Raw genomic sequence first — 26,692 nt, forward strand, 5'->3', positions numbered from 1 at the left:
GCAGAGAATGTCAAAGAGGGTGAGAGAGAGACAGAGACAAGCAAACAAGCTCCGCGCGGGATGCATATCTTATAGCATTGAGGAGTTTTAGTTAATATGTAATACATGCTCTGATTGGGTAGCTTCTAAGCCATCCGCCAATAGCATCCCTTGTATGAAATCAACTGGGCAAACAAACTGAGGAAGCGTGTAGCATAAATTAAAAGACCCATTGTCCGCAGAAATCCGCGAACCAGCGAAAAATCTGTGATATATATTTAGATGTGCTTACATTTAAAATCCGCGATAGAGTGAAACCGCGAAAGTCGAAGCGCGATATAGCGAGGGATTACTGTAGTGGGAGAAGTTTGTTTTTAGCTTTTGTTATGTCTTTGCTGCCCTGTTTGTTTCAGCCTGATTACTGTCTGGGTGGAGTTGCCATGTTTTCTTAAGGTTTTCCGTTTATATCCAATGTTATGTTATTTCGTGAGCCCAGATTGGCACTGTACAAGTGAGGAGGTTCTGTTCTGCACCTGATGCAGCTGGGATAGATTCTGGCTAGCTGGAGAATGTTAACTGGCTTAAGTAGATTAATGAAACAAACAGAAACTTTTTTCCCAATACTTAGTGACAATCGTCTTGTCATTTTGGTCTTTGTGGATTTCTTGTAATGTTTAGAGCTGCTGCAGGAGAATAGGAATGATCCATGCCTGGTCACAGTCTTTTTAGTATGAGTATCCTCTTGAGTTGTCCTTGGCTGCTCAGGTTTCCCTCACATCCCACATACATGCAGGTTACCAGGCAACTCAGAATTGGCCCACCATGAGTGCAAGTATAATTGAATGTGGTTCTATGGTGTCCCTCTCATAGCTGGTTTCTGTATTGCACCTAATGCTGGGTCACCTCCAGCTACCAGAATTCCCGTAACAGAAATGTTAAATAATACATAATTCACAGTGAACCAGAGAATCAAAGGTTAGTTTTAAATTTTATTTTAGTGCATGAATACCAAAACCCTGCGTCTTTTCTTCAGCGTTGCTCAGACCTCAACTTTCCTTATCTGTTAAGGTTCGTCACAGTCATGATGTTCCCAGTCTCTGCCTTTGTGAGACCCAAAAGCTTCAATCGAGTGTGAAGAAAGTGGACATGTTGGACCTAAAAGGATAGAATAAACAGCTTCATGAGAAATTAACCTTGCAAAGTCATGAAACCAAAACCTCATCTTTAGTGTAACTGATCTTTCAATGGTTATTCAAATCAGAGCCACCTTATGGATAAACTAAAAGCTAAAGAGTTCTGGTTTGACAATATTATTTATAAAGTTTTACTCACATACTGAAAATGCAAATATGCAAAGAGACAGCTTAGTAACAAGGGGTCTATCACAATGGAACATTTAGATTTAATTATTTGGCAGACACCTATATATAGGAGAAAACATCTATGATACAATCGGTTACATTTCTTTTGGTTTTCCAATTGGAGCACAGGCAGGTCATGTGACTTGCTCATGGTCACACAGTGTCAGTAGAAGAATTTGAACCCACAACCTCAGGGTTTGAAGTCCAAAGCTTTAACCACGGCACCACACTACCCGTCACAAAAAGTTGCCTTTGAAGCCTCTCGTTGGATGGTATAGCACAAAGAAAGGAACATGTAGTTGGCAGGATGTGAATCTGCACGGGAAGACCCCAGTGGACATCCAGTCCATCGCCTTAACCACTCGGCCACTTCTATCTACATAAAAAAAACAATACCATTAGGAGATCTCTATCACGAACAGACCCAAAGATGTCAAATGGTAAGCAACTTCCCTGAAATAACTGATGGCGAAGCTGGGGATCAAACCCAAGACCACACATATGCAGTAGACGTATCATGTCAAATTTCTGTTCACTCCAAAAATTAAAATTACTTCTCCGTCCTACTGTAGAAGTTCTTCCACCTGCAGAAGTTATACCTTACAAGGTACGAACCAACCTAAAGACTCCACATTCCTGCAATCTGAATATATACAGTAGTTACTTTCTACTGACATACTTCTTAGTAAATACATTTGCTTCGATTATGTTTTGTCATGTATTAATGCCATATTAAAATCTGGCAATATTTTTGCTTCCTTGAAATGTTCTTATATTCATCTTACAAATTTCTGAGGAAAAAGAAAATCCATTGGAATCACATTTAAAATATGGTTTGCTATTACCGAGTAGATGCATAATGCTCACTATTAATGGTCAGATTCTGGGAATAAAGAATGTTTTTTTCATGTTCCTATTGCAGATTTCTATTTATTGTTAGCTTACAAATTAATTTTCAACATTTGGTTAAAAGTGAATGACTGTCCTGAAATAAGGTAAAGCTGAAAATATTAGTTCAAGTCATCCTACAGGCTTCACAATCACATACTTTCTGTTGTTTTTGGCTTCAGTTACATTTGTATAAATAGGTTGTTCTCTGGTTTCCTTCTGGCATCCCAAAGAACTTAAGTTAATGAGCTACTCTAAACTGTCCAGTGTGAATGAGGATGGCAGTTGGACTGGTGCCTAGTGTGGCCAGGATAGGCTCTGATCTCCCATGATCCTGAAGTGTATTAAAGCAGAATCAAAAATGACTAGATGAATGGAGAGATGGATGGATCTTTATATTTTTTGTGATTTTTTTATTATTCTAAAAAATCACCTTATTCACATTATTAAGCTTAATTTTTTATACAGTAGTTTAATATTGTTTAATGAAAAAAAAACATTAAGACGTAATTTCTCTACCTGTTTTCTCTATCAAGGGATCACAGAGAGGAAAGCCGATTAGCATCAGGCACAAGTGTGAAACCAAGTCTGGGTGGGAAGCTAACTTCTTAAGGTGAACACACCCAGACTCATTCATACTGGGCCAACTTAGACTTGCTGCTTAATCTAAAACTCAAGCTTGTGTCTTGTAGAAGGAAAAACCCAGAGAACCTGGGAAGAAAAACCCTTTGAGAATGTGAAGACTGTATAAGAGTTTAGGTCTTTGGATATGTGAGAACATTAGAACAACTGCGACAAAAATGGGCCGAAAGTCCATCATATTCATCTTGACTGTCCAAACTAACGTCAAGTTGAGATTTAAAGGTCCCTAGACTCCACACTACATGGTTATTTATTGCATGTGTCTATGGTTCTTGGTGTGAAGAAAACATTTGCAACGATTTTGCAAGTTTCCACCCCAGCCCCAGTGTACTTATTGCAGAATTTCTTTTAAAGTAACACCTAGGATCGACTGTACCAATTCCTTTCATACTTTTAAGCACTTTGATAATGTCACTGCCTCAATCTCCCCTCATAGCTCATACCTCTTAGTCCTGGAATCAGCCTACCTGCTCTTCTTTAGACTTTCTCTAGCACGACTCTGTCTTTTTTGTAATATGGAGGCCAAAACTGCCCACAGTACTCCAGTTGAGGCCTCACAAGTGCATCATATAATTTAGGTTAGGGTTAATGGAGATTTTGGGGTACACCAAGGCACTGGTACACTACTGACGTATGGTATATCTACCATACTTCCCCGGCACACTCCTAATCCCTGTCCAAGCCCTATAGTATTTAAAAACCCCTTCAAAATATGATTTAAAACAGAACCCTCAACATAATTATTATAAAATGACCATAAAGTAGTGTATAAATTAATATCTGTTTTTCAATGGCGTCTGTACACTATCTTGATGTAGATAATGATAACTCCACCATGACTCCTAGGTCCTTCTCATAAGCTGTGCTATCAGGTTTCAGATCTCCCATTGTGTATGTAACTCTAACATTTTTACTTCTTCCATATAATACATTATATTTACTTGTTTTAAATTGTATCTGCCATAAATCTGACCAAGTCTGTATGCTGTCCAAATCCCTCAGTACCTGTTTAGCTGATTGTACATTGTCTGCCCTTCCACCTAGTTAGGTAGCAATGGCAAATTATTTATGTATATTAAAAAAAAGCAGCGGCCCCAGCTCTGACTCCTAAGGGTCACCACTTTTTATTATCACCTAATTCTGAAAAAGTTCCCACCCACCATAACCCTTCGCTTCTCGTGTTTGTGTCAATTTTGAATGCACCTTGAATTCCCACACCTTCGAGTTAGTCAGAGTAGCAGGGCTGATCACTGTGTCACTCCATCTTTAAGCATTGCTTCTACGCAGTGATTATGTGTTATCCGTGAGTTATTGTTTTTTTGTAAAGTTTGTATTTGTGGAACTAAGCACTTCACTATAACTTGCACTGTGTGTATAACTGTATGTGACAAATAAAATTTGATCTGATTTCATTTGTAACAAATGCTAGCAGTGTGACATAAAAGCTAAGGAGTATAAAGCACAAGTTTGCCACTCCAACGTCCGGTGTATAACCCCACCATATACGCCCATTTAATCTGCGTGTGCTCCAATTGACAAAATATGGAAACAGACAACACACTGCTGAGTATCTTGGGGTTAAAGAATCAGTCGAATGAGCAACACACAGCATGGCACTTCATAGCAGGCAACTGTTTGCATTTTACCTTTAGCTGTCTGAAGAATTACTCGTTGCTATTTCATTCCAATCATACAGGTATCTAAAAAAGAACAAAACAAGTTATGAGTTAACTAACTACCCTTTAAATAAAGACCTGGTATCCAACATCATTTCGTACTGGAGGATCTCATCCATGATGAAATGGTAACTGAGCAACTGAGCCAAATGATAGTGGCCAGGGCTTTGTGGTGATTACTGAAAAACTTTTGAGTTAAATCCTAAGCAAGGAAATACACATTCTTCAAGAGGCGTACTCTTCAAAGTTGAGTGAATTAGTCCACTTCAATAATTCGTCAACTTCCCAATCCATAACTTCTCCCTTTTTCTCCATGGCAGCCATTATTCCTTCTGTAGCTCTCTGTACCAAAGCTGCTGTATCAGGGTCTGGAGTGCTGGCATGAAGGACACCTTCTTGATACCTAAATGAAAAGGAAAGCCACTGTATACATATAAAATTGGCAATTAAAATGTGCTGTAAAGAAAAAAATACCCTTTGTTGTTTTAGGGTGATCATGTTTCTAAATGCTGCTTTACAGATAAGCATTCCATTTTTGGTCTCTGTCAGTGAAAGAGGTGTGTTACTTTTGGCAGCGCACTGAGACATCTGCTCACTGTCATTACAGCTTCCTAATATCTGCCGTTTGACTGAGTAATAACAGTTTACCTACTATAAAATCATGAATTATTAGATGTTAACTATTTTAACAATGGCACTTCGCCAAACAGTTGGTATCACACTGCAGATCTGAGGAGTTTAACCAGTGTGATGGGCTACTGCAGGATTCTGTGCTGTTTCCTGCTTTATGCCAAGTGTTGCAGGGATAGACTCTGGTCTAAGTGTGTGTTTGTGTGTGTCTATGTGTGTGTGTCTATATGTTGTGTGTGTGTGTGTGTGTGTGTGTGTGTGTGTGTGGCTCACTGTATACACACAGCAGAGAAATGAGAAGAGCAAAAATAAAACAGCTGGCTTCTGCTTTGGGCTTTATTCTGTTCATTTTAGAAATCTATCCATCCATCCATTATCCAATCCGCTATATCCTAACTATAGGGTAACAGGGGTTTGCTGGAGCCAATCCCAGCCAACACAGGGCACAAGGCAGGAAACAAACTCCAGACAGGGCACCAGCCCACCGCAGGGCACACACACACACCCACTAGCGACAATTTAGGAACGCCAATGCACCTAACCTGCATGTCTTTGGACTGTGGGAGGAAACCGGAGTACCCGGAGGAAAGCCACGCAGACAGGAAGAGAACATGCAAACTCCACGAACTAAGCGAACCCAGGCCTCCTAACTGCGAGGTGTCAGCGCCACCGTGCCACCCCATTTTAGAAATCTCCCTGTCAAAAACATTTAGATGATGCTATCAAAAATATTACAAATGTCTGATGTGCTCAAATGAGTACACTGCCAAGTAACACGTATCATTAACAGCAAGAACTGCCAACAAACAATAAAGTCGGCATTAATTTGTTGTGGTCCATTAAGAATCAAGTCTGAGGCCCCTGATCCAAATGTTTTTGACCTGTAACTCTATTTATTATTAACTGGCAGCTGGTTAAAAAAAAAAATAACCATTTCAGATTTTGAAATATTAAAACTCAATTGGGTAAAACCAAGGCAACAAACTCCTGTTCCAGTAGCAGCAGTAAATGGGTACTAATTAAGAAAGTGACTGGAATATAAATCTGGCGCCCTCCGAGAACTGAGTCTGAGAGTCCTGCTGTGCTGCATCTGTGCAGGCCTTCCTCCCACATCATACAGACATGCACAGCAGGTTAACTGGCGTTGTGTGACTGCGTATACATGTCCAGGTGAGGGTGCCTGCCCTCTAGTACCCTACCTACCTACCTGTCCAGGGTTAGTTCCAGACCAACCCTGCTGACCCTGTATTGTACCCACCAAGTACACAAAATGAGTAAGTGGTAAGACATGAAATAACTGCCAACAGACATAAACATCACTGCCAGTATTGTCATGAGTGTATGGGGTAATTAAATGACTGAGTGAAACATGTAATTGCATAATAAGATTCCATATTGGCTGCAAACTGGAAAAAATACAACAATTGCAAACAAATGACTGATAAGTAAAAACAAACACACACACATTTAGCTGTCATTATGTATACCTCTGTTTGTTGAAACTTACATTTTCCTCATCCATTCAATTTTTTTCTTCTTTCTCTTTCTTTCCACATCCTGACGCCTTTGGAGTGTAGAATGGTGAAATTCTGGTTTGTCTGCATTTGAGTCAGAAGATTCTTTATCAAAGCCTACATTAAGCTGTGAAAATAAAACAGGTATATAGTAAATGATCACAAATGAGTGACTTGAATAATATAAGCAAACTTGAACTTCTCCTTGACAACAAATGCACATTTGAATTCAGTTTCATAAACTGTTAATTTAAGATACACACATTTATTAAAAGAACAGAAATGTTTAAAATAAAATGCATTGCCAGAGTTTGGCCTGTTGCTGCTGGGAGAGGCACTGGCGCCCTGTAACCTTGAACATGAGAAGAGGCAGAAAATGGAGGGATGGGTGAAAAATGTACTGCTACGAATCACAATACTGCAAAGTTATACGTGACATTAATCCACTGGGGATTTCAAGATTTTACAAAAACCTTCATTTAGTTAGAATTAATTACTGTAAAAAGGACAGTTGCTCACATATTGTGTCGGTGCGTTTGACACTGAAAAGTACAAGGATGTGAACAGCAATGTGTTCTTTACTCTGAAGATCATCAGCGAGCACAGACATTATAATAAATTAGATTTGGGTAATGGCTCTGCAATGGACTGCCACCTCTTCTTGGGTTAGTTTTGGTCTTGAGCCCAATAATAACTGAACATGGTCCAAGCCCCCCATGACCCTTGAATTGTTCTGAATGGGTTTGAGAATATGTGTGCCAATGTATGGTAGGTGAAATGCTACCTATGCAGGTTGAAAGGTGTCTCCTTTTGACCTTACATAGTTTCCTCTCCATTGGTAGAAAAATCCGTACTCCCACCTCCATGCTTGGAATTCTGGGACTCTGTGATATCCAATCTCAGGAGATGAAGTAAGAGGGCAACGGTTTCACCAACTAACAGGAGACTTGGAATTCTGGGACTCTGTGATATCCAATCTCAGGAGATGATGTAAGAGGGCAACGGTTTCACCAACTAACAGGAGACTTGGAATTCTGGGACTCTGTGATATCCAATCTCAGGAGATGATGTAAGAGGGCAACGGTTTCACCAACTAACAGGAGACGGGACTGCATTCTGAGAACATATAAATCCCACGCAGTCCCACGAGCAAATGGACAGACTCCACTGCAAAAGGAATCCATCATGAGTGCTGCAGTTCTCCAGGGACCGAAGTTGTCTCGGACTTTTCCATTCTTTTTAGACCATTCTTCTGGAGGACTGAGGATTGTGTGCTCTTTTCACTTTGAAATAAAAAAATCTTTGCACAGGAATTGATGCTTACTGAATGCCGCTACATAGTCGATGGACCACCATAAGAAAGTAGGCATGCATTTTTGGGTAATGGGTGGCACAGTGGTTAATGCTGCTGCCTCACAGATCCAGTCTTCTGGCTTTAAATCCTCTGCCTAACTGCAGTCATGTTTGCATGTTATCCTTGTATCTGAGTGTTCTTTTTTCCGCAGGTTTTTGGGTTTTCCAGCCACATCCAAAATGTATGCATGTTAAATGGAAGGTAATTTCAAATTAGTACCATGTGAAAATGAGTGTGCATGTATGCAAAACTCGGTGGTGCAACACGTTAGCATTCCATTCAGGACTGGTACCTGGCTTGTACCCAATACTCCCTGGACAGGGTCCAGCTCTCTGTGATTGGATCAAGTCATTGAGAATATTATGGTGTGTTATGTTAGGTAATCCTGGTCATGGCAGACCATGGGGGCAGCAAGCTTTTTAGCCCATCTACTCCTTAATTTAATGTCAATCAAATGACCCACAACAGCTCTCTGTTTGCCATCTCAAAAATAAAAAAAAATGACAAATTCAAAAAGATGTATCCAGGTTTAGCACACAGGATTTTCTTAATTTTCTAGCTTTGTTATATGTTGCCTGACAAGCACATTAAGTTCTTCATGCGTCACATATAATACAATACAGTTTATTTTTGTATAGCCCAAAATCACACAGGAAGTGCCGCAATGGGCTTTAACAGGCCCTGCCTTTTGACAGCCCCCCAGCCTTGACTCTCTGAGAAGACAAGGAAAAACTCCCAAAAACCTTGTAGGGAAAATTGGAAGAAACCTCGGGAAAGGCAGTTCAAAGAGAGACCCCTTTCAGGGTAGGTTGGGCGTGCAGTGGGTGCCAAAAGAAGGGGGTCAATACAATACAAATTAACATAATCCCTATAACAAGGGAGACAACAGCTAACTAGATAAATTGGTGCCATTTTCACCTCAAAAGGTGGCAATCACTAAGTTGTGGCTTTTAAACAAATATACAAAAAAGATCAATCAAAAAGGCTTGGGATCTACGGACTTCTAACCAATCTGAGTCCACTGAATCGATTTTGGCAGAAATGTAAAATACAGAATTGAAGAGAGGTTTAGCACAGTACAGTATCTGTTCTATAAAGCAGGAGAATTGGTTTCTAATTAAGAAAATGGCTGGTCACCAATGCTGATAGAAATGTTGCCCTAGATCTTTTGCAGGTACATTATTTATTAAATTGTAGCCTCCCTCTTTTGCACCGTCTATATTAAATTACTTAAACAGGTGGATAAGCAGTTAAGAGTATCCCATTATATGCCATGTTAATTACCATTGGCATAATTAAGAACATAAATGGAAATTCAAGCTTGAGATGCTTTTTGTATTCTTGTGCAATTTGTAAACTGCCTTGGAAAGGTGTTGTCTATGAAAAGGAGTCCATGTTTGGCCCAGATATTAGGCTTATTATATCTGAAATACTGTAATTCCCTACTGGCAGGAGTACCTGAATCTACTACTGAGCCTCTTCAGATGCTCAAAAATGCAATAGCGTGTCTTGTGCTCAACCAGCCTCGACAGGTGAATATCACTCCTCTTTTCAGGTTACTACACTGGTTCCTGGTGGCAGCATGCATTAAGTTCAACGCATTGATGCTCATCTGCAGAGTAGTCACTGAGTCAGCACCTGCAGTATGTATATGGAGACACTCATGCGGTCCTATGCTCCTTCTCGCCCACTCAGGTCCTCCAGTTAAAATGATGTCTGGTGAAGCCACCTCTATGTGGCATCAAATCTCAATCCAGGCTCTTTGCATTTGTAGCTCTAAGGCGGTGGAACAAGCTGCCCACCTCCATCTGAACTGCTGACTACCTCAATGTGTTTATCAAGCATTTGAAGACTCTCTTATTTTGTGAATATCTAACAGCCAGTGGCTTTTATATGTTGTTGAGACTAAGAAAAGGTCACCTAGCTTAGTTATTACCAACAGCAATATGTCTGCATAAAGCTTCACCGTGACAGCCAAGTCAGAACTTTTCTTTCTTTTGCATTTTCTTGCTTTATAGTCATTCCAGTATGTGTTCAGACCAAATGTATTTATTTATTTATTTAAAGAGCTTCTGCAAAAAGCCGAATTTCTTCCTGGACACAAAGTTAGATAGATAGATAGATAGATAGATAGATAGATAGATAGATAGATAGATAGATAGATAGATAGATAGATAGATAGATATCTATCTATCTATCTTGGTTCAAAGCTCTTCAATCCCCCCAACTAATGTTTACTCAATTATGTTGATCTCTTTTGTAACTCACCCATCCGTCCATTATCAAACCCATTATATCCTAACTACAGGGTCACAGGGGTCTGCTGGAGCCAATCCCAGCCAACACAGGGCACAATGCAGGAAGCAAACCTCGAGCAGGGTGCCAGCACACCGTAGGGCACACGCAAACAGCACACACTAGGGACAATTTAGAATCGCCAATGCACCTAACCTGCATGTCTTTGGACTGTGAGAGGCAACCGGAGTACCCGGAGGAAACCCACGCAGACATGGGGAGAACATGCAAACGTCACACAGGGAGGACCTGGGAAGCGAACCCGGGTCTCTGAACTGCGAGGCAGCAGCGCTACCACTGTGTCACCGTGCCGCCCCCTTTTGTAACTCACTCTGGATAAAAACGTCTGCTAAGATAATAAATCTAAGTATAAAATGTGAATAATTGGAAGTTACAATAGCTCCAGGATAAGATGTAAATGTCGAAGTACTTTTTGATCTTTAATGGTGTTGCTATTGGATGTGATATTGGGACATCTGAACTATGAGAAAACCAAACACCCTTCATAAACTGATTGGACTCTTCTCATATGCTGACTTCTTGTTTTTTTATATGCTAAAGAGTAAAGTGAACCTGATATGCCAGTGAAGAAGACGGTGTTGACCCCTAACAGGCAGGCCCCTGAAAGGCACATACAGTAGGTGCCCATTGTTTTACTGTGTGTATTGTCATTTCCCTCTTTAATATTTGAAACAAACTGTTTTTGATTTTTAACAAATGTGCAGGGTAAGAGACATTGTTTGTCCTGTAACACCATGCATTACAAATTTTGTAAACGTCTCATTAGTGAAGTATTATAAGTAGAAAATACAATAACTAAATGTGTTCAGTGAAATTGATCTTCTTACCCTATGATTCAGAAGTCTCCAGCCATTGTTTTCATATCTTCTATACCAGCCTGAGTGATCATCTTCCACTGTTTTCCCATGATTATGAACTTCTTTGGGCTGAGGCCATTTTGAGAGTGGGCTAGTGTAGTCCTTTGGACTATTTGCACACAAATCAACAATGGGTCGATGAGTGAAAATTTTGTAGTAGATATCTGGAGGAAATTTGCTCTAAAATACAAAAATCAAAGACATGAAGAATGTTAGAGTATTTTAAGGGGGCATACATTTCTATTATATTTTCTTTTCCTTTTGTAATGAGCATCTCTGAATGCCAAATCAGCCTAAAACAAACACTGTAGACAGACATTGTGGTGGAGTGGCTAAAGTTAAGACACTGGACTTTAAACACAAACGCTGCCAGTTTGGCTCCCACTAATGCCTCACATTGTGGCCCTGAGAAATTAATTTACGAACTGTCCTCTGCTCCAACAGTTAAAAACAATTGTTAATATATCTTGAATGTTAACACATCAGCAAAATGTCAAAATAATAATAAAAACTACAACAGCTGAAGCATACCTACATGAAGAATGGATCAAATAAAAGACATCATCCAGGTCTCAACAGCCCAAGACTTGCTTCCCCATGGGAACACCCAGGATTGTTAAGCACAGAGTGCTATTTAGCCCTTTACAACTACTCCCACTAGAAACAACATACATCTTTAAAACTTATAATATCCCCAAAACATACACATTAATATGAAGCACACAGTAATATACATGACCCACCACCCCACCATAGTCAATAAGCATTAGTAAGTCTGTTAAAATCTGCCAAATCTTACTAGCACGTAGTTACAATTAAATGCGACTGTTGAGCCTTTAGCACTGTAACAACAGAACAGTAATATTCCACACTTCCACCCCATTATTTAGGCTTGGCATGAGTTATTCTTAGAGCAACAAATGCCAAAAAACGCTATGGATCTTTGCCATTATCCTTTGATCATACTGACTGACCCTCCACTCATGATGTCATCATACTAGATAAGACGACTTTCTCCATGTATAGACATCCACGGGGGCCTGCGGGAGCCAATCCCAGTCAACACAGGGCACAAGGCAGGAACCAATCCCACGCAGGGCGCCAACCCACCGCAGGACGCACACAAACACACCCACACACCAAGCACACACTAGGGCTAATGTAGAATCGCCAATCCACCTAACCTGCATGTCGTTGGACTATGGGAGGAAAGCAGAGTGCCCGGAGGAAACCCATGCAGACACGGGGAGAACATGCAAACTCCACGCAGGGAGGACCTGGGAAGCGAACCCGGGACAGAAATACCATATTTTCTTTCTCTCTATTCCATAATACAACTAAATGGATGAATGTAAATAGCAACATAAGTGCTACAAAACAGGCAATCCAGATTAAATAGAATGTCATTTCTGCAGACCAATCAGAATGCCTTTTATAGAAGTGGGATGCTCACATTTACAGACGCCTCCTTGGTCAATGCCCCGCATTCACTATCTGAAAGGGACAAAAACCTTCTACACAGCATTTACAACAGTACATAATAACAAGTAGAATAAAATTTAAACAATTTGTGACAGATTATTAAATTATTAATTTAGTTATTTAATTAAAGGCTGCTTCTACTACTATTACTAATGAGGGCTTCTCTTATGTCATATGCATCCTACCAGCAGTGCTGGTTATAGACTATTAAATAAGAAAAGTGCAACTCATATGAAATGTGGGCACCTGCCCCTTACACTAGGGGCTTGCTAAGGACCTTCTTGAAAATTCAGTACATTTCAGTATCTTACAGTGGTGTGAAAAACTATTTGCCCCCTTCCTGATTTCTTATTCTTTTGCATGTTTGTCACACAAAATGTTTCTGATCATCAAACACATTTAACCATTAGTCAAATATAACACAAGTAAACACAAAATGCAGTTTTTAAATGATGGTTTTTATTATTTAGGGAGAAAAAAAAATCCAAACCTACATGACCCTGTGTGAAAAAGTAATTGCCCCCTGAAGCTAATAACTGGTTGGGCCACCCTTAGCAGCAATAACTGCAATCAAGCGTTTGCGATAACTTGCAATGAGTCTTTTACAGCGCTCTGGAGGAATTTTGGCCCACTCATCTTTGCAGAATTGTTGTAATTCAGCTTTATTTGAGAGTTTTCTAGCATGAACCGCCTTTTTAAGGTCATGCCATAGCATCTCAATTGGATTCAGGTCAGGACTTTGACTAGGCCACTCCAAAGTCTTCATTTTGTGTTTCTACAGCCATTAAGAGGTGGATTTGCTGGTGTGTTTTGGGTCATTGTCCTGTTGCAGCACCCAAGATCGCTTCAGCTTGAGTTGACAAACAGATAGCCGGACATTCTCCTTCAGGATTTTTTGGTAGACAGTAGAATTCATGGTTCCATCTATCACAGCAAGCCTTCCAGGTCCTGAAGCAGCAAAACAACCCCAGACCATCACACTACCACCACCATATTTTACTGTTGGTATGTAACGGGACATTTGCCTTCCAAAAAGTTCAACTTTTGTCTCATCAGTCCACAAGGTATTTTCCCAAAAGTCTTGGCAATCATTGAGATGTTTGTTAGCAAAGTTGAGACGAGCCCTAATGTTCTTTTTGCTTAACAGTGGTTTGCGTCTTGGAAATCGGCCATGCAGGCCATTTTTGCCCAGTCTCTTTCTTATGGTGGAGTCGTGAACACTGACCTTAATTGAGGCAAGTGAGGCCTGCAGTTCTTTAGACGTTGTCCTGGGGTCTTTTGTGACCTCTCGGATGAGTCGTCTCTGTGCTCTTGGGGTAATTTTGGTTGGCCGGCCACTCCTGGGAAGGTTCACCACTGTTCCATGTTTTTGCCATTTGTGGGTAATGGCTCTCACTGTGGTTTGCTGGAGTCCCAAAGCTTTAGACATGGCTTTATAACCTTTACCAGACTGATAGATCTCAATTACTTCTGTTCTCATTTGTTCCTGAATTTCTTTGGATCTTGGCATGATGTCTAGCTTTTGAGGTGCTTTTGGTCTACTTCTCTGTGTCAGGCAGCTCCTATTTAAGTGATTTCTTGATTGAAACAGGGGTGGCAGTAATCAGGCCTGGGGGTGGCTACGGAAATTGAACTCAGGTGTGATACACCACAGTTAGGTTATTTTTAACAAGGGGCAATTACTTTTTCACACAGGGCCATGTAGGTTTGGATTTTTTTTCTCCCTAAATAATAAAAACCATCATTTAAAAACTGCATTTTGGGTTTACTTGTGTTATATTTGACTAATGGTTAAATGTGTTTGATGATCAGAAACATTTTGTGTGACAAACATGCAAAAGAATAAGAAATCAGGAAGGGGGCAAATAGTTTTTCACACCACTGTATATTATTGTTTTTTGGACTGGAGGATTTTTTTGATGGAATTTCCTGGAAGTCAGGGAGGAGATGCATGTCTGCCATTTATCATTAGTATGAAATGCTTGCCTTATAGTCTGTCCCAGTCGCACACCAGTAACAACTCCACCTATTCGTTCCACCCTGCTCTGTCCAATGCTCATTCAGAGCTAGCAGCCATTTATTGTTATAAAAAAAATACAAAAGGTACAAGCATTCTAAAAAAGATCTAAATCTCAGAATACAGCCATCAAGTACATTTCTGCTGTATTTATTTAATGAAACATGAAAATATATAGAAAAAGACATTAGTTTGCCACATTTAGCCCTCACATATATGAATAAACAAATGTACTGTATATTTAAACCCAGAATAATTCTGATAATATTCATATAGCCAAAATCAAATTTACTTCCAGATATACAATAACTAAAGGATGCCACAGCAAATATATAAACACAATGTATACAGTAAGACAGCACTCCTTCTAAAACAGCTCAGTTACAGATGTCCTGCAACCCTGTTCAGTAGAAAGCAGGATATAAGACGACCGACTCTGACTCAATTACAAATATCTCATCTGTTCTTCAGGCTGTGTTGTTTCTAAATGCTGTACAACCCAAAAGCACGCATACTTACCCCTCCCAGCCTAAATTTTACATGTACTCCAGCAGCAGCATCGAGAAACTCTGCCTGCAATAATTAAAAATGCAGTTAAGTGTTGTTAGCAATAAGGTACTGCAATATAAGGTTTACTGTAAAATTACAGTAGAATTAAAGATATATGAAAGACCATCTGGAATGTAATGGCAGTATAGAACACCACCTTTCAAAGGAAAAACGAGGGCTGGCGTATCAGACTTACTGTAATGTGCCAAATGAAAGAACTGGGTGTGCCCTTATAAAATTAACACTTTTCACCTAATGTTATTGTTCCTAGGCTTTCATTGATTTACACGTTATATTATTGTATTTGTATACATTATATTAAACTTGTGGGAAGTTTTGCTGAAGTTGAGCAAATTGATTTATATAAATAAAATGAATTATTAGTAGGTTAGAGATTGCCAGGCGAACCAGTCGGATGGCACAGAGTAGCCAAGAGTACCATATGAGACCTGAAATTTGACAAATGACTGGAGACCATCCAGTCCATCAAGCCTGTTGTTTAGCTAATAGCTGAGCTGTCCCAATTTCACATCCAGACACTTCTTAAAGGTTGCTAAGGTTTCAGTTTCAACTACATGTCTCGGTAGTTAGTTCCAGATTCCCACAACTCTTTGTGTAAAGAAGTGCCTTCTAGCTTTAGTCCTAAATGCACTTCCTCTTAATTTCCTCAGGTGTCCTCCAGTATTTGATTCACTGCTAAATTTAAAATGTTCTGCTGGATCTATTTTATAAATGCCTTTGAGAATTTTGAAGACCTAGATTAGGACCTCCTGCTCGAGACTAAACAGACTGAATTCCCTGAGTCTGTTGGGAGTAGAACATTTTCTTCAAGTCCTGAGATACACCTGGTTGCTCTCCTCTCCACTGCTTCTACGTCTTTTTTGTAGAGGGGTAACCAAAACTGCACACAATACTCCAGACATAGTCTCTCTAGTACTTCACTTGGTTTAAGTATAACATCCCTTGATTTATATTCAACAGTTTTTATGATATAATTTAATGTTTAATTTGCCTTTTTAATTGCTTCTGCGCATTGCTCAGATGATGAAAATGTCGTGTTAACGTGGCCCCCCAATTCCTTTTTAGAAGAGAACCCTTGGTAGCACACAGGCTGGATTTCCAGCAAGGTCAATTGGAAGGTGTACCAATATAAACGAGAGAAACAGAAAGTGGCCGGTGTGAAAAAAATCCAGTGCTTCCCCAGGATATTATCAGACAATCGAGACATCAGGTGACGGAGATGCTTGAAGCCTCCATGAAAAGAATGACTGAGGCTAAGGTGTGTAGTCAGGACAGAGCACAATATGTGGCCAGCAGCTGCTGAAGCTCGCACAGGCTGCCCCATCTGGGTTGAATAGAGGGAGGACAGCATGGGGTGACCAATACTCTTAATTTTTACTATTATTATAATTATTTTACCTGACAAGTTAATCCAAAACCAAACAATGTTACATGCAACAAATTCAAAATCCAGATTAACTTAAAACAGGAATACTTAAATGTGTCTAGAAGATCATAAGAAAGGTTTAATAAATGTTATAATACATTAGCGGGTTGGAAAATGACTGATTGACTGACATTTAAGACATACTCACAGGACAAGCAGTTCAAAAAAAAAAAACATATTTATATAACCAAAGAAAATAAACTTGCATGAATCTGAACTCCTTAAAGGAGCACAATGTTCAAAATGCTCCTCAGAAAAACTTCACAGTTTCCTTTTGTAAAGTCCCAGAAATTAAAAAGGGACTTCATCTGTAGTAGGAACATTAAGACAATACTGCAGCACATCAACAACACAGTTCTGTCATGAGCAAACTCAAAAGTTACATTCCCATTCAGTCAGTAGGTGTCAGCAGCACGTTTCATTAAAGCCAATAGCTGTATTACCTCTTTTGGATTTACATATTTAAGCAGTAAACGCGGATCTCCTTGTCTTCTGAAGTTAATGAGACTCTTGTAGTAGCGAAATACACAAGTGTCCTACAAAACAGAAAATTAAGTTATGGCAGAAAAGTTGTGTGTCTGACTGCCAAATTGGTGTGTTCCTTTAATAAGAATTTTGAAAAAATAAGAACGTAAACAATACATTGTTTGACTGCAGGACTGACATAAAGTATACCTTAATAAAATCATTTTAAAAATAAGAAAGTAAAAAAATGCATCACTTTAAAAACAATGAACTATACAATGGGTTGGAAAATGGATGGACGGATGGATGAACTATACAAGAGGCATTCATAGACGCAAAACAAATGGTGTCAGAGTAACAACAATTTAAGTGCCTGTTATTCACCCAGGAGTTTAAAATGATTTCAGAGCTCTCTTATCATGCTGCAATTATTTAACATGTTGCTACTGTTTTAAATAATAACATACTAAATGATTAGGTGAAAACAAGAATATTACTTTAGTTATGAAAAATGGGTTGGCATGCTGGGCAGCAGGTAGCTTGGGCTCAAGCTTAGATATCGGGCAGGTCTGTTTTCTGTGTACAGTCTGAATGGTCCCTCCATGTCCTTGTGGTTTTTGCTGTCAGATAGAATGGGAGCCCTAAATTGCTGTAATGTTACACAAAAGTGGACTAGCAGGTTGTTCCTTCCTTTCACACGATGCTCCCAGGAGGTACTCAGGTCCCACACAAACAACTTATGGAATAAGTGAATACACTCTACACTTGAATGAATAGGTTAACCAATCCATTAGGCTATACTTGTGTTTTAAATTTCATTTTTGAGTTTAACTGCTTTTTTGGTTCATATAAAAACTTTGATGTATTTGAGTCAGTCTTTCTTAAACTCATTTATTCCAAGTCAAGGTTGTGAGGGCCAGACAGGACATATGGCACTTCTCCATTGCCGAGACTTACAGTCTTACTGGGTCCAGTTTTGAATTTTAACTTTTGCTGCACATCATTGGAGATGTAAGTGGAAAACCAGTGTACTTGGAAGAAAACCCATGAAGGCCCAGAAAGAACATGCAGCTTCTACATGTACAATATCTGGGTACAGCACTCAAATCCAGGCCACTAGATCAATAAAGCAGAGGCGTTAATCATTTTGTTGCACACATTTCATGGGTATATCATGTGTAAGGACATGGTGTCAAATTGATTGCTAAGTGTTAGTGAGTCTACCCTTAGCCAAACTGGCATTTGTGCCTTGTCTTGATTATTTTATGGACTGTCACAAACTCCCTGTTACGCAGTAAGAAAAGAAGCAGGCGTGGATGGTTGGTGTGACCGATATGGGGTGTCCTGCTCCCCAAACCTAGGATACAACTGCAATAAATGCAAGTCTCGGGTCAAGAGACACTTATTTTCTGCATAGTCCTTCTTTCAAAATTCTTCTTCCAACACAAGCAAGCACAAATGCACAGTATTCATCATTTTTCTCCTCCACTCCTCTCCAGGTAGGTTTTTTGTCCCCTATTCAGACCATTGAATACAATTCTCCTACTGAGAAGAACAGGTTCCTTTTGAAGCTGAAGGAGCACCATAGACAATCCTTGGAAGTACTTCCAGGGGCAGGGAAGCCACCCATGAGAGTTCTCTCCAGCAGTTCTGGAGATCCTGAGAAGGGCCTAGCCGTAGCCAACGTAGGGTGTGTAGCTTCAAGCTAGGCAGGAAACACGTGACCTCCAGAGCAGCTCATGTATCTTAAAATTACTGCAAGAAGGAGGATTATTTGAGTCCGATACACCTCCCATAACCGTACTCTTATCTATGGTGCAACCAAGTATTTCATTTGACATTGCAGTTTTTAAACAGTCATGTGTTTCATGTCTAGTAGACTGCTCCTATCTATCTTGTAGTGACTGATATTTTTAGAAGTCCTCAACTGGGCTGTCCACTTGAACTGCACTTCCCATGAAGCCGTACAGGGATTAACCCTGGAGCAATGCTGCTGCCCAGTGTGCTGGGGGAGTGTATTCCTCCACTGTCTATCCACTATCTAGGCTTCCAATTATATAGCCATGTTAACGCCATCCATTCCTTCCATTACAATGAATTACAAATGACTAAAAACAGTGGATACAGTATCTGAGCAATTGCTATGCAATATAAAAAATACTTACAATATACCTTCGCCAGGCTCTTTGTATAACTTTTGCTGCATTAGTCTTTTTCATTACTAGAACAATATCCTCTTGGCTTTTTGGTTGCCTTGGAGAATTTTCTATAAAATGTGTATTTCTGCAGCTGTGGGGAAGATTAATACACATAAATGACACATTTACAATAGTGAGCAAGAGTTAACACAGCCATTTGATTTTATAAAGCTTCCAACTGTAAAATTAAAAGTTTTAGTTTAAACAGAATCCAGGCTTACTATACACTCGTGCATCACTTCCATGAATGCTTCAGTTTTCAGTTATGTTTATATGAATGGGGGTATGATATTATCTATATCTATATATATATACAATCCGATGTCTGTCTGTCTGTACGTCTGTCCACTTTTAACAAGAGAACTACTTAACGGATTTAGATCGGGCGTTTTTCTACAATTTGCTCGAACATTCCTGTTGATTTTGCGACTCGTGCTAAGAATCATAGTTTGCTTGCAGGAGCGATATATCCGTGCTAATCCGAGACAGAGGCTGTGGGCCGCGGGGAGGGGGGAAGTGTGACATCAGGAGTAGGGAGCCAGGCAGGGCCCTCCTCGCTGTCCTGTTTCACTTCTACGTGGGCAGACCTGTGGGGGACGGCTAGTATCATTTTCTTATATAATACGCTACCTTGGCTGTCCGTTTATCTGTCCAGGATTTTAACTCACCTGTAGCTCGCAAACCGTTTGAACTATTGCCCTGAAATTTGGTACACATATACTATGTGACGCCTACTATCCGCTTTCAGGGTGATGATTGACCACCAAGGTTATTCCTCTTTTTATTTTTACTTTATTTTATTGTAAAATCAACTCTCGGCAGTGGCCAGCACGGTGGAGCATGTGTATGGACGCCGTTCTTATTCCCTACCACCTTCGCTGTCACTTCCCCTACCTCTTAATATCTTAAATCATTCTTGAGGCAGATTGAAGACTTAAGTGCCAGCTTAAGTGAAAAATGAAGGAAAACATACTAAGTAATTGTAACACAAACACTGACTTAATCAGTTTTAACAGGAAAAGATACCCACGAAAGAGGAGATGAAGCGGGCCGCTAGGGTGGAGAAAAGAAGAGTTGCTCAGGAAGTAGCAAGCGCATCAACCTCTGAGCAAACAAATGCTAAAGATACAGAGAAAGAAAGAGTACGAAAACTAGGAATGCTCAAGTCAAGTGTATTCCATGCATTGCACCGTTACTGGTATATATATATTTATATGGATGGACATATGATATTATATTCCATTTGCAACTTTGGATCCGTGAAATGCATAGCTTTGCAAATTTCTGTCAACTTTTATAACAACATGCAATATACTGTACTTACTGTACTTCCAGAAGCAGGGGTTTATATAGTCTCACTGTTGGCCCCTATACCTCTGATTTTAGTTAGGTGTGTTTGAGAATATTATGTATGCTATTCCTTCTATGTACATTTAGAAAACAAGCTTTATTCTGAAGATGACATGAGATGCAGTGATGTGTTCTGCACGTTCACAATTAGAATTTTAGCCACTTTACTGTCTGTGTGGAAGTTGCAAGTTCTCAATATGGCACACGTATTTATTCATTTATGTTCAATGTCTCAGTATGAGTTCATGTTTATAAACCTGCTTTGGAACTGAATGGGGCGAGCTCATCCAGGGTTGGTACTTGCTTTGTGATCAGTGCAGATGGAATAGGCTCCAGCTCCCAGTAACTCTAAAACTAGATTTTGTAGTTTAGCTAAATGTGTGCAATGACGGATTCACTTCTGAAAACGTGTGTTGGCATTCAACTTAATACAGTATATGTCTTCTAAAGGTGAATATATACATTTTAGTTGCCACTCTTCACTGATAGCTCATGAGATCCTTGAATGGTTCTGGTTAATCTCCTTTAAATTGTCTGTACACTTGAACTGAACCAGAATCCAAATGTACTGTCACTTGTACACAGTACTGTGGAACTGTTTTGAAGGATATGTCTCTAGACTAATAATTCATAGCATGTATATCTATTTACACATCATCAAAAACACACCATCACCAGCATAAAGCAGGGTGGTAGCAACATCATGTTGTGGGGATGCTACTTTGCAACAAGTCCTGGAATGTTTTTGAGACAAGAAATAAAATGAATGCAGAAAAATATAGGGGAACCCTGGAGGAAAACTTGATGCAGTCTGCAAGAAACCAGAAGCTTTGGAGAAGATTGGTTTCCCATCAATACATTTACTAAAGCATAAAGCCAAAGCTACAAAGAAAAGGCAACAATCCGTGCATTTACATGCACTTTAATAATCCAATGATTCACAGAAATCTGATCTCTGAAATGCCATGTAAACCCTTATTGTTGTTACAGAAACTGTGATATTGGTCTCTAAGAAATCAGGCCAACACACATAGATTTCTCTGCGAGTAACCTGGTAGTTTGGCCATGTAAATCTTTAAGAGGTTTACAGTTAAAGATTCTGTAATCTGTGCATGCATGTTGCGCCTGCATCCAGAAGCCACAGGTATAAGCGTCCACAAGATAAAACTCCTTGGGCAGTTGCATTATTACTTCTCCTGGCTGAAATGAACTGTTTCAAATTTTAAGAAATACCTACATTTATATAAATGATGTGAATGTACAGTGTGCTAAGCTCAGCAGGACAATCTCCAGAGCAGTATTGGGAGGATGACATGCTAAAACTAACGTGCGTTACGTAGCCCAATTACTTTTTAGAGTAACAAGCAACCTAACATAATACTTCATTTATTGAAGTAAAAGTGCCTTATTATCCCAGCAGCACTGGGTGTAAGGTGGGAAGCACATGCATCAATATGTTGGTCCCGTGCAGGACTCAAAAAAGAGAAAAGAGTGTGCTGCATGCAATCCAGTAACAAAAAGTGCCAGATTAGTTGTAATCCACCTTTTGCTATATGTTGAAAAAGTGGCATTGGGTAACACAGTGGCCAGTGTTCATACTGAGAATCTTCGATGGCTCAGATCAAAGATGTAAAAAGGGGATGGATGTTATTTACTTCAGAGCACATGTAGGACTAAACATATTTATAAAAGAAAAGAAAAGCATCACAGGTTTCATGCTTGATTTTGGATTCATGACAGCTGATGATGTTTACATTTTTTTTGTGCAGTTTAATGACGTTGGAGTGTTTTCCAAAAGATGAACTCCAGAAGCACACCTGCATGTGTGAACAGAGGTTTTTAAGAAAACAGGTTTCTTCCTTAACTGGGTTACTCATCCCAGTTTTGTGTGTGCATTTAAATGTACTCATCATTAATGACCAGGAGTGGCCGAATCATAAACCTGATCTCACTCCAGTTAATAATTTGTGCCTGGACTTAAAAAGGCTGTTCACTCATGATCTCCATGCACCATGATAGAGCTGGGATACTGTTACAAAGAGGAAAGACAGGTTGGGAGCATACACTGATGCACATTGTCACACTCACCACATGACGAACCACAAAATTAGGACCCAAGTGCTGTGGGTGACACCTCAGCACTACACTAGTTTGAACGGAATGTGAGGTTTGTTATAGCGGCTGGAGGGCCAATCCTGCCACAAACCCCGGAGTTTTCTCTGCAAGTTGGAGGACCTGCTTGCAGGGCTGGATACAGGTTAACGTCATACCCAGGATAGATCAATTGCAGTTTAAGGGACTTATTCAAGGGCCCAATGGAGTGGAATCACTTCTGCCATTTATGGGATTCAAACTGGTAACCTTCCGATTGCCAGTGCAGATCCCTAGCCTCAGAGCCACCACTACCATCACTTACAAAGAAGAAGGGAAAAAATGACAGAGTCCAAGTACGCAAAGCTGGTAGAGACTCAAGACTGTCATGGCCCCAAGGGGTGCAGCTACTAAATACTGACTTGAACGGGCCGAATACTTGTGTGATCAATTATTTTGTGCTTTATATTTGTAATTAATTTAGAACATTTTGCAGAGATTCACTTTGACATTTAAAAGTCTTTTTCTGTTGATTACTGTCAGAAAAGCCAAATTAAATCCACTGTGGTTCAATGAGTATAATAATTAAATCTGAAATCTTCCAAGGAGTTGAATACTTTTTATGGGCTCTGGAAACTTCAGAGTGAACTTAGGAGACCTAATTTTGATCCACATGATGAAGTGATGAAATAAACTTAACCATCTCTGCACCTATCTTTGGTAAAATCCAACACAAGTGTTCCATATTCAGCACAGGACAGAGATCCACAGAAGATGCTGGGGTCTGACCAGCAATTCAGGTTGGTGGCGACGCAGGACAGCTTGTCTAAAAATTGGTGCTGTGGCGGGTTTGGGCCCCAATGGCTCCAATAGCATAAGGCAGCAACAGGAAGCCTTTTGCAAGGAAATTCTGGTCATAAGCCACAGTGCTTGACCCTGTCAAAGCTCTACCAGGTAGAAGTGTTAGTATAGCAGCGCACTGATGGAAGGTGGGGAACATTGCTGCACCCACCACATGACGAACCAACCAGATTGGGACCCGAGTGCAGCTGTGCAACTGGTGATACCTCAGCACCAAACTGGAACAGTGTGCTTTTTTTATGGTGGCTGGAGTGCTAGTTCTGGGGGCTAACAGTTAGAAATGTGGTTGTGAAACAGAATCATCACATACTTGGTGGTGGTTGACAGGGTATTGTAAATGATATGTTAGCATGGTATGCACAGGGTCACCTTTTCCAACTATAATTTTTCTAATGACAATTGTATTTTGTTGTGCTAACTCCTAAATATGTAGTATCTGTGTTCAAAAGGAGAACAACTAAAGGCGATATACTGAATCCTTAGTGGTCATGCATTGTAAATGAACACCATGGGTGTGTGCTATGAAAATATAAACCTAAATACCTAAAAGCAACTAGCCTGATAGATTTCAAAGATAAGGAAACAGTGAGAGAAACATATTTTCTTTAGGGAGGTGATGTGACCTGGAGTCAAAGTCCTGGCCAGTAAACCAGAAAGCTCCAGGTTCAATCCTAACCTCTGAGACATTGTGCATTCTTTAGTAAGTCACCTAACCTGCCTACACTCAAATTTTAAATAAACAGACCATAGGCATGCATGTGTGCATGCGTCAATGTATGAATGTGCTATATAAAGTAAAGGTATATGTCCATGTACCTATCAGAATGCCACAAAGCTTTTCCTTGTAACATTATATTCACAGGTTGCTTGAAACCCAGATTATGTGACATTTTGCTATGCATATGCACCACTACAAAGAAAACATGTAATGCATGAAAGGTAGCTTGCTAATCGCTAGATCTTTAAAATTTTAATCACCCAGACACACCCAGAAATAAGTAATATTTACAGAACATACACCCTTGCCTCTAGGCTAGTGCACAACGTGTGTGTTTTCGAGAGTCTCTGTGGCTGCACTAATGAAATGCTTCCAGCCATTCAGCCGGAAAGTGCAGTTTGAACACTTTAGACAAGTAGGCATGTGCCTAGAAGAGCTGCAGGACTTTCTTTTTTACTTTGTACTCCACTGAGTGCAGATAAATGTGCACTTTATAAAACTGGACACAACTTTCGGAATCCAGTGGTGGCTTACTTCTTTTCACATTACCAATAGTAAAAGATACTGTAAAATCTTATTAGATTAGATAATAAAATTGTAGATGGGTAGAAGCAAATCAGCTGACACACTTCTACTGAGTAACATTAAATAACTTTCCTCTCTTAATTAAATTCAGCATTGTAGGAAGACAGACACTATCCCAGTAGCATCAGGCAGAAGTCAGGAGAAAACCCTGGACAAGGTGCCGATAGATAGATAGATAGATAGATAGATAGATAGATAGATAGATAGATAGATAGATAGATAGATAGATATGAATAGTAATATATAATAGATAGGATGTGATTAATGATATATAGATAGATAGATAGATGTGATAGATAGATAGATAGATAGATAGATAGATAGATAGATAGATAGATAGATAGATAGATAGATAGATAGATACTTTATTAATCCCAAGGGGAAATTCACATAATCCAGCAGCAGTATAGTGATACATCACAGGTCCCATTCAAGCATATACCCATACAGGGCTAGTTTAGCTTTGTCAATTAACCTGACATGAATATCTTTGAGGATGTAGGAGGAAAAGACACTGAGACATAGGGAGAATGCACACACACCACACAAACAATGATTGGGTGTGAGACTTGAACCTGGCCCCATGAATGACTGTACTATTCGCACCTACTAATTCTTCACAGTCCATAAGTGTTAGGAGTGCAGCTGTGCCTCACCACAGATACTGTTTTTAGGGGTTTTTTTTTGAGTGTCTTTAATTTTCTCCTAGTCCTTTACCACAATTTATGTTGTAAATTTGCAGGGATATGGCCTCCTTCTTAATTGGGACTTTCAAGTGTTGTAATCATTAGGGTTGCAGTTTCCTGAAAGAACTATAAAAGACACCGGAGGGCCACAACTCTTTTCTGTAGGCAGTTACCTTTAGGCTATTTCAAACACTAAAACTCTAAATGTATACAGTATGTTAGCAGCAATGTGTGAAAAGCAGGTATTGTACAGAATGCATGATGTTTTTAGGCAAAGCGTGAAATGTCTGTTATTTTAATATGCAATATACTTCCCCTGAGCATTATATATAACTAGGCTGACCCGCCTTTTAAGGCGACCGACTTTTAAGTTGACCACTTCTTAAGGCAATTCAATATGTAGAACAATTTGATATTTTATACAAACTCATTAATTTGGTTATGTTGCATTTGAGCGTTATTACTTTAATACTCGTAGTTTCTGTTATTTTTGTGCTGAAATTTAAACTTTTTTTCTATATTGAGGTCGCCCTTTTGAACCACCCTGATATTTACTACGTGGTGAGGCATTTGTACTCCATCAACATTAATTATTTCCAGAGACATAATTTTGTCTATTTTTCCAGCGCATCCCGCACAAAAGCAAGGGAACAATGGGAGCACCAGAACTCTGCTCACATCATGTCGCTTCGTACCGCAAGCTGCAAGTAGTAAGTCTGTGATAAGTAGAATACCGCTATGCTTTCCACTCATGGGACGGAAGGACAATCCCGACTGCTTTTATATAGTAAGAAAGAAGAAGAAGATATCGCACAGTCTGGAGTAGAAAATCATTGTTTACCTGGAAAAACGAAACTACAAATCCCATCATGCATTCCAAAATGGACGGGGCGTGTGTGAAACTCCGTGCCTGTGTAGCACTCACTGGACGGAAGGACAATCCTGACTGCTTTTATATAGAAGGATACCCAGGCATTACATAAAACAACAAATACTACTTAGGCAAACTATGAAAAATGTGTCATA

At 39.7% G+C, this 26,692-nt stretch overlaps 1 protein-coding gene across 1 annotated transcript in view; it reads right to left on the minus strand.

Moving 5' to 3' along the window:
• Positions 1-960: 960 nt before the first annotated feature.
• The window catches only part of c2h11orf65 (chromosome 2 C11orf65 homolog), a 41,457-nt gene continuing 15,725 nt past the window's right edge, over positions 961-26,692 (minus strand). Inside the window, exons 3-10 of the mRNA XM_039745613.1 lie at positions 19,343-19,466; positions 17,156-17,248; positions 15,236-15,289; positions 11,188-11,397; positions 6,684-6,817; positions 4,785-4,949; positions 4,517-4,570; positions 961-1,134 (exon numbers count right to left, since the gene is read on the minus strand). Of these exons, the coding sequence (XP_039601547.1) occupies positions 4,519-4,570; positions 4,785-4,949; positions 6,684-6,817; positions 11,188-11,397; positions 15,236-15,289; positions 17,156-17,248; positions 19,343-19,466 (832 nt within the window). The 3' untranslated portion in view covers positions 961-1,134; positions 4,517-4,518. The remainder of the gene's footprint in view (positions 1,135-4,516; positions 4,571-4,784; positions 4,950-6,683; positions 6,818-11,187; positions 11,398-15,235; positions 15,290-17,155; positions 17,249-19,342; positions 19,467-26,692) is intronic.

This window comes from Polypterus senegalus, chromosome 2, assembly GCF_016835505.1.
Source record: "Polypterus senegalus isolate Bchr_013 chromosome 2, ASM1683550v1, whole genome shotgun sequence".
NCBI lineage: Eukaryota > Metazoa > Chordata > Cladistia > Polypteriformes > Polypteridae > Polypterus > Polypterus senegalus.